At 36.1% G+C, this 9,379-nt stretch overlaps 1 protein-coding gene and 1 non-coding gene across 2 annotated transcripts; both read left to right on the forward strand.

The window, feature by feature from the left end:
- Nucleotides 1-496: 496 nt before the first annotated feature.
- On the forward strand, nucleotides 497-603 carry LOC131176264 (small nucleolar RNA R71). Its single transcript, XR_009146387.1, has one exon. It is a non-coding gene; the product is annotated as a small nucleolar RNA R71 (small nucleolar RNA).
- Nucleotides 604-5,391: 4,788 nt separating this feature from the next.
- On the forward strand, nucleotides 5,392-6,901 carry LOC110640121 (protein S40-5-like). Its single transcript, XM_058140973.1, has 2 exons — nucleotides 5,392-5,702; nucleotides 5,965-6,901. The coding sequence occupies exon 2, from the start codon at nucleotides 5,974-5,976 to the stop codon at nucleotides 6,574-6,576; it is 603 nt and encodes a 200-aa protein (XP_057996956.1). The 5' UTR covers nucleotides 5,392-5,702; nucleotides 5,965-5,973; the 3' UTR covers nucleotides 6,577-6,901.
- Nucleotides 6,902-9,379: the final 2,478 nt, after the last annotated feature.

The raw sequence follows: 9,379 nt of genomic DNA on the forward strand, positions 1-9,379 counted from the left end.
TTGCCCTTGTCGACCTCCCCAAGAAAAGTTAGGGTGCTTCCTCCATGCTGGATTATATGTAGCAGAAAAAGGATTACCAACTGGTTCTGATTGTAATTCCCAACAAAATCAACTTGCTCATTTCCAAACTCTTGCCCATATGAAGGAAAATCATTGATACAATGCATATTTCCCACACCAACATATTTTGTATGACTAGATCCTCCAATTGATGAGTCAACCTTCATGCTTAACTTATCCATTTTTCTCATCAAAGCATCAAATTTGGCATTGAAACATACTCATGGCATCTAATTCATATACACCAGCTGGTGGCTTCTTCATTTCATTTCTTTCACAGCTCCATTGATAATTGTTGTAAGCAATTTTATCCAATGTTGAATAAGCTTCATCTTCTGACTTTTCCATAAGATCACCTCCTGAAGATGCATCAATTATACTTCTAATTGCTGGAGAAACACCATTGTAGAAATGTTGAACTAGCATCCATTTAGGGATTCCATGATGTGGAAATCTCCTTTGAAGATCCTTGTATCTCTCCCAATCTTCATAGAGACTCTCATCATCCCTTGGTCTGAAAGAAGTTAATTCATTTCTCAATTTTGCAGTCTTGCTAGGAGGAAAGTATTGAGCCAAGAAAGCTTGTGACAACTCATCCCAAGTAGTTATTGAGCCCGGAGGTAATGAATGCAGCAACTCCCTAGCACGATCCTTCAAAGAAAAAGGAAATAATCTCAGTCGGATGGCATCATCTGACACTCCATTTATCTTCAGCATTTCACTAATCTCAAGAAAATGTGTAAGGTGCACATGTGAACTCTCAGTAGGACTTCCCCTAAATTGTGATTGTTGAACCATTTGACAAAGTGAGGGCTTCAACTCAAAGTTGTTTGCTTCCACTCTAGGCTTGTAATACTCGGTCTAAAATTTCCAAAACTACGAAAAGCATGATCCTTAATTGATCGGTTGTTGTTTTTTGCCATAGATTCTATCACTTGTTTCTCTTGATGTTGCTCTTGCTATCTTTGAATTCTGAGTTCAGCTTTTCTTCTTTTAGACTCTACTCTTAAAGCTTTAGCTGTCTTTTCAATCTCAGGATCAAAAATTAAATTTATTTCTGCACTTTTTGTTCTTCTCATATAAAAGATATGTACCTGAAAAAGCAAAATAAGAAAATCTCAAAGTAAAATGATAAAGAAGAGAAATTAAAATAAAAAATAAAATGCCCAAATTAACCAAACAATCAATCAACTAATATCAAACAAAACAAATTCCCGGCAATTGCGCTAAAAACTTGATTGCATACTCCGCAAGTATACGAGTCGTTCAAGTAGTAAAGAAAAGATATCGTCCCACAGAGATTTGTTGTTTGAGTGCCAAACTATAAAAGTCGTGATTATTTGGGCTATCGATAATTTGTGCCAAAAATAGAGTAAGAGATGCAGCAAATTAAATTGGAAAAATAAGGAAATTATAATGAATTAAGCAATTAAAATTCTAAACACTATACTAATTTACTAAAATTTCAGCAAGTGACAAAAGATTTAATTAATTAATGGTAAAAATTGATTCCAGAGTTAAGATTCATGAAGTAAATTTCATTGGAATTTGGATAGGCAAAGTCAAGATTCAGGGAAATACAAGTTTGAAGGAAGTTGATTATGATTTCCTTTAATTTCTCTTTCAAGCAAACTAAAGAGTGATTTAAAGGAAACTAAACCCCATTCTCATGCGATGTTTAATTACCCAAAACCCTTTAAGCATTTTAATCAACTTGAAATTCCTCTTAACCCACTAGTTTATTTCTAACACTAGGTGATTAAGTTCATTATCTTGATTATCTATCATAGATTTTCACTTCTTGGTCCTTCAATCTAAGATTAAGAATAAAACCCAAAGGGTACCAACAATGGGTATGTAAATAAGCACACAAGATAAGAATAAAAGTGTAACACCCCTGATTTTATATATTATTATTGGGCTTCGTGTAGGTATCCTCAATTCGCGAAAATTTGACAATTGTCCGGATCTGTGAATTTCCGGCCAGACAGACTAGCTACCGGAAAAGTCTCCGAATTGGATCGAGGTTTTGGCTACCCCACCATTGTCAGGCATCCCGAGCGCGTTCCCGAAGTCGGAATCGGCAAAGGTAAACCCGAACCTTGTTTTTACGTAATTTTCTAGTGCTTAAATAGGATTAAAAATCCGTAAAATATTCGTGGTAGCTTAGAAAATTATGATTCTTTTTGCAATAGCTTAGTAATATTGCTAAGGACCGCGGGGCAAAGTTTTAGAATTTTTAGAGCTTATTTGGGCAGTTTTTGCAAAAATGGTCAATTATAAGGACTAAATTGAAATATTACATACTGTGATGGATGATTGATTTGATGGGCCCAGGAGGGGCTGTGTGATATGATTGAGCTGTGGATATATGGATTGTAAATATAGAAGTGTGTTTTGAGCCATTTTGCAGGTTGGGTAGGTCCTAGGTATAGGGGAGACTCTGCCGGATTTTTGGCACGACTTAGGACGTATTGGTCTTTTTCTTTGTTTGTATTGAGTCAAATTTATTAAATGATTGTAATAAAATTGTCAGGTGAGCCGGGACAGCCTTCTTCCTCCGCCCAGCCGCCTCAGTGACCATCGTCAAGTCTGTGAGTAAAATATTAATTTTAATTGTAATTTCGATATTATTATATGTTCAGCATGCCCATGCATCACTTATATGCATATATTTATGTAGTTAAACTCTAGGCACAATTTATGATGCATGATAACTGTTAAAGTGCCATGATGTTGTTGTGGTAATTTGGAGCAGTGTGCGTGCGTTGGCGTGCGTGTGATGTGGTGTGGACTATGGATAGGACGGGGTAGTCACGGCTTGAGTAATTATTGGGACCCGATCCTTCGAGGGTAGTCACGGCTTGAGTAATTTGGGACCCTCGATTTGGTTATTAAGTGGAAGTCCGAGCTTGAGTAATTCGGCACGGGTTGGATTTAAGAGAGTGTATAGGGGATCGGCTCCCATATGTTATGATTGATACTACGAGTGTGTGAGTGCTCCAAATTACCTTTTGATGTTATGATGTGAAAATGATGTTGATGTTGCATTTCACTCTGAGTGCATTAGTTTTAGATAGTTATAGAGATTATGGTTAAAATTGATATTTTACTCTCTGAGTCGAACGCTCACTCCTGTTCAAAAATTTTTACAGGCCACAGGAGGATACTTTTTTTGAGGTTAACCTGCTTTCTCCCTCGCAGGTCAATTATTACTGTTTGTATAAACTTGTTAAATCTTAGAATTTCCGCATGTGTTAGGAATGTTTATTTGATTTGGATCTGTAAACTAAATTATTATTTTTGGACCTGTAAACTTAATATTCTATGCATGTTGGATGGATTGGATGAGGGAGCTGAGCTCCCATTTATTTTTATGCTGATGAGTATGTGGAGGGTGAACTGAGCTCCCCAATTGAGTATTTATTGTGTTTACAGGTCGGGTGAGTCGAAAACTCCCCGTTGGAAAGTCCATTTTATGGCCGGACTCTGTCCGTTTGTTTTCTTGAAATTGGGCCCAAATGGGCCTTAGAATTGGGTAAATGAACAGTTAGGCTTACTACGGGCCTCGGGGGCTTTAGGCTGGCCCAGGTCCTAGTGCCGGTCCGGCCCATAGGTTGGGTCGTGACAAAAAGCTTATATATACTAAAATTTGGTTAAAACCAGTCCAAATCCACAAATAAAACTTAAATCATTACACCCAACTCTGAAATCTTAAGTATCTACTCACTCATGCTTGTATTTACAAGTAGAAATATGAAATAGAGTAAGAAAACATGAAAATAAAACTAAAAATAAAAGAATCCAGAAGAAGAGAATCTAAATTTCTGAAAATGGAAGCTGGAAAAACGTCACTCTGCAGGCATTTTTCCTCCTAGAAATGGTGTGATTCCCTCCTTCCTTTCTCTTTAATTTTTCTCTCTCTTTCTCCTTATGGTAAAAATGAGAATATGATGCTTATATATCCCCTCAAGGTTTTCCCTAAAAATAGTCTCTAAAGGGATAAAGACAAAAGGTGTAAAATGTATGAAAAGAGAAAATGTTTTCATGTCAGCAAATCTGCCAGCGTCATCCCACATGCCTCATGTTGATTTAAGTTGTTTTCCACATGCCTCATATTGATTCGGAGGAGAAGCTTTTAGATTCTACACGACCAGCTACACGAGGCATGTTTAAGTCCTTGAAACTTTCGACAGATTTGTTCCAAAATCTTTGTTTACATGACTCGCCACACGGGGCATGTTAAAGTCCTTGAAACTTTCGGTATGTTTTGTTCTGAAATTTCTGTTTACACGACCCAGTGTGAATTTACATGCCTCATGTGGATTCCTGCTGGCTAACTCTTATCTTCACACGACCCTCAACACGTGAGGCTCTTGAAAGTCTCGGATGGTTTTCTTCTTTAAGCGAATTTTCTTTATTTTGCACACTACTTTAAGCTTCCAAATCACTTTGAATTTCTTTTATATGGGCCTTTTTGCCTTTAAACCTTATTAAAACCTATCAAAAACATTAAAATTCTGAAAATCAAATATAATGAAACTAAAATTAACAAATTAACTAAAATAAGCATTAAAAGCATAAAATTACTAAACTAAAAAGACAAATAGATGCAAAACTACCCTAAAATACTTATATAAAATGAGTTTATCACTCCTCACCTTTCCCACAAAACAAAATAATAGCCTTCTCTCTTCTGGTGTGTGAACCCCAAAACCCAGGAATGCATTGAAGAAACGGAAGTACTAATAGATAGGGAGCTGAGTCACAGTTAGAAGAAAGAAATCCTCTACAAACTTACCACGTACCACGTATCTCAATACACAACTAAAACCTCTTTACATTTACTATACTACATTTTACAATGCTCTTCTCCTAGTTCTAGGCACTAGGACCATGCATATTCTTTTTTAAAAAGCTTCAGTCACCCCTTTTTCCTCTATGTGAGTTGTAGTGACTGAGAGTGAGCCATTACAGGATAAAGTTAATGAAATCTGCGAGGTTGGTCTAACCAATCACTTTTCACCACCTTTCTCAATCAGATGTTAACCAGATTTACATATATACTTTATATTTATACCCATACGCATAATGATGTTATGTTACATGCATGCATAAAATCCCATTTCAAGAAACCTCTTGACACCGAGTGGTTTTTTCTACAGAAGGTAAAATATCCTCTGATATGAGGCGTTTCTGGGTTTGCTAAATGCCTCTCATTTTGCCTTCAAAAACCTAGCTTCTTTCGGTGGGCGTCTGGATTTTGTACTAGAGCCATCTATATATACTTTGACCATTTCCAGTTAAGAGGATAAAAAGGCACTCTGGCAATTGAGATTCTAATAAAAACCTATCCTAATTTTCCATCTGGATTTTCTTGTCCATATCAGGGTTTTGGTTTGATCAGGCCCCCTTTTTTTTTTTCTTGGCTTTTTCTCCTCACTTGTTGCATTGTACCATTTTAAATACCTTGGAATGTGTGACCTTCTTTGGAGGTATTCTGGGGGGTTCTTCACTTCACTTCTCTTCTCTTCTCCTGGTTTAAGTTTTTAGGTAAATGTTAAGTAAAAACCCGCTAAAGATGATATCTTCGTAAAGCTGAAAGCTCTGTTTCTTTTGGAGGGTGCTGAAACAAAGCCTAGGTAGATTTCCTGATGTTATTCTCTTACACCTTTCTCCCTCTTTCTGATTTCCAATACCAAAAAATCAGTTTTACCTCAAAAGAGAAATGTGTTGTTAAAAAAAAAAAAAAGAATTTTAAAAAAGAGCCCTCCTTTTACTTAACCCATCTATTTATTTTCTATGGAGTAACTCTATTGTTGCTCAAATCCTCTCTCTCTCTCTCTCTCTCTCTCTGATCTCTCGATTACATCTTGATTTTTTTTTTTCCCATTTTTATTGTAGAAAACAGTAATGGAAGATTGGCATGGTATCATGGGAAGGGGCAGTGCGGGTGGTTATAGCAGGAGATCAATGAGAGATGAAGATTTTGAAGAAGAAGATGTATGGTCAGTTGTGAAGGAGAGAGAAGATTCAAGTCCCAAGATGAGGAAATCCAAGGATTACTATTCTTCTTCTTCTTCTTCTTCTGCTGCATGGTGCCTCCATAGTGCTCCAAGAATGATCCCAAGAGCTAATATTGCTAACCCACCTACAGCAGCAGCAGCAGCAGCAGTAACCACTCATGAAGCCAAGGTAGTTCAACACTTATCAGCTCCTGTGAACATCCCAGATTGGTCAAAGATTTATGGGAGAAATACAACTGCGGACTCATCTGCTGATGATGGAGAGTATCCTGGCGGCCATTATAATGGGTATTGTACTGATGATGTTAATGACGATGATGATGGTGAAGGAGACGAAATGGTCCCTCCACATGAGTGGATAGCTAGAAAGCTTGCAAGGAGTCAGATTTCTTCTTTCTCTATGTGCGAAGGAATTGGAAGGACGCTCAAAGGGAGAGATCTTAGCAAAGTGAGAGATGCTATTTTAACAAAAATAGATTTCCTACAGTAATTTCTCAATCAACGTTTCAAAACCAAGTTACTATCATCATGATTCATCATCATTATCGTTATCGTCATCATCATCATTTTTACCATTGCCTGATAAGGTTCCCATGTAATCTTTTATTTAATTACTATTGTTGTTGCCAATATGGTATGTATTCTACTAGGGTGAGTAGAAGTCAGAGCTGCCCTTTTTGTTTTGGGTTTTTTTGGAAGAGAAGAGGGGGAGAAAAAGACTTTGGCATCCTCTGAGATTTTACCTTGTAGCCTAGTGGAATGTTATTTGAGTAGTTATAGTGCACCTGTAACAGGATATGTGACAAGGGGTTAGTTAATTTCTTATCTGCCTTTGCCTCCTTTTGCTTTTTTATTATTCATTAATTTTATTAGTTTTAAATTTCAACTTGTTTACTTGTTTTATATGCACTCTCTCTTTACTGTATTTTTCTGACTTCATTTGTAACTTTAATCCTTTTCAGTTTCTTTTTTTAATTATTTTTTATGTATTATTGAAATTTTATGATAACTATGTATGCATGCTTTTTAGTTTTTAATTGCCCTATTTCTCTTCTTCATTCTAAGTTTTGGACAGAATCCGGTGCTAGCTAGTTTCTGACAAAAACCATTTGGTTTCATATAAGGCCTTCATGAAAATTAAGTTAGCATAAGTGGGATAAGGTATTGCATGCCAAATAGGTGCTAGCTAGTCATACAGACTTTTGAAAGCCATAAAGAATTCATGACTTTGCAAGGACAAATGCATGCATATAAAAAAATCAAATTATAAGACAAGACTGCAGTAGAAAATTAAAAAGAGATAATTACAAATACCTCATTCTAGCCGTTTGTTGTTCTTAAAAAAAATCCTTCTATTGAATTCAAGTGAACATAAACAAATCAATACACCTTCGAACCATGACCAAGCAGCAGTTCATATATCTGGTTATAAATTTTGGCTTCTTTTTTCACTATTTTTTTTCTTGACATACTATTAATTGGCGACGGGACATTAAATAATGCTTTTCGTCATTAATAATGAACAATTAACTACCATATTAGGAATGTCTAGGACTAGAAAGGAACTGAACTATATTAATGGAGCTAAAGCAAGGATAAATTGAATTTGTTCACAATTACAAATAGCATAGAATTGAATGGGCTTCAGTTTCTGACTCAGTAGGATTTTTCCTTTTAAAACCCAGCACGGGTCAAAGTCTTGCGGCTTTTCATAGGTTACTGATCCTGGCCCAAATCCACCAACTCTCCAGGAAAGGTAAGACCGACTGAAAATGTGCATGGAACTGAAGTGAACCCAAGCCACTTGAAACTCATCGGTGAAACTGTCATCGCCAATTAATAGTTTTTTTTTTTTTTTTTTTTTTTTTTTTCAGAAGCATGTTACTGTTAATGGTTAACTGGTCGTCTAGTCCTAGAAGGATAAGTAATTTTGGGGTGTCAAGATTGGCAGTTGGTTAGTGGGTCTTTCCACTAGCACTTCTCTCTCTTTTCTGTCTCCCTCCCTCCCCCTCTCTTTCTTTTTCTTCCTCTCACGCCTTGTGGAGGGAGAGTAAGTACTGTGTATGCGTATGAAAACACACGCGCGCGCACACACACACACATATATATAGTCTAAACATTCTGGTCCTGGATTTGTCTGATTAGGTTCTTTCTTGTTAATTCTTTTTTATTGTTTTTCATTCTTGAAATTGTTGGTGAAAGCTACGTGAATGAGGGGAACAAAATGTCTGTGAAGAGTAGAGTTGGAGGAGAGATTGCTGCAAGGAATGTGATGCCAAGAAAATGGACTTTTTACCTTTGCCTTTGCAGCTTCTTTGCTGGAATGTTCTTCACTAACAGGTATTTTTTGATTGTTGGGTTTCTACTGCTTTATTAAATTTGCAAACTTTTTAGTTACTTCACTATATGATGCATTTAAGTCAACTGTTTACTAATAAATTACTACAAATGGGCGCATCTCAGTGAGATCTTTTTGCTTCTGTGTTTTAGCTGGTTCTTGATGAGCGTGCTAGTGAGTTAGATCAATGGAATGCATTATTGAAGTTGGTCTCAAGGATTTCTTCAAATTTCTACCTGTATTGTATTGTAGGCCTGTTTGATCCCAAATGCCATGAACAACCATGACTTGATTTTTTTGGAACAAATTGTCCGTTTTCCACTTTGTTCTTGAATTAACATATTTTGAAGTTAAATGGTGGTCAATTGAGTCCTTTCCGTAACTACTGTGCCTCCATCGACACTATGAAGACTTTGGGGAGAAAAGCTATTAGCAAATTCTATACTAATCTGCAATCTTCGACTTAGTTTGGAGAGTTCAAAATGTTGCCTCTGATAGAAATGAAGTCCAAAATGTCAGAAAAGCACTCTTTTTTACTATTGATTTGATTATTCGTTTTCCCTTCATTTTAGATGCCAAGAAAATTGTGGTAGAGAAGGAAATAACTTCTAAAATATCTTTCCTTTTTCTCAATCACTGAAAGATTAGAACCTCACCTCTGCAATCATTGAATGTCTTATTTTTTGGATATAAAATTAATTTTACATTTCTTCTGTGTTAATTTAAGCCACTTAATTCTGCTCTATGCCATCACTCTTTGTTCCAAACTGCTAGCAAGTTTTGTTTACTATTTTTCTGGGAATTTAATTATTTTCTGCTTTTTTTTACTACTGCTTTTTTGTGAGCTTGGGATTCTTTAATGAATGACAAATTGATTGCAATTTGATAATTCAGCAGCCAATCAATAAAATCTTAGTATTAATGATCTCTTTAATAATAGCCAAAATGGAAATAG

This window comes from Hevea brasiliensis, chromosome 18 (assembly GCF_030052815.1).
Source record: "Hevea brasiliensis isolate MT/VB/25A 57/8 chromosome 18, ASM3005281v1, whole genome shotgun sequence".
Taxonomy (NCBI): Eukaryota; Viridiplantae; Streptophyta; class Magnoliopsida; order Malpighiales; family Euphorbiaceae; genus Hevea; species Hevea brasiliensis.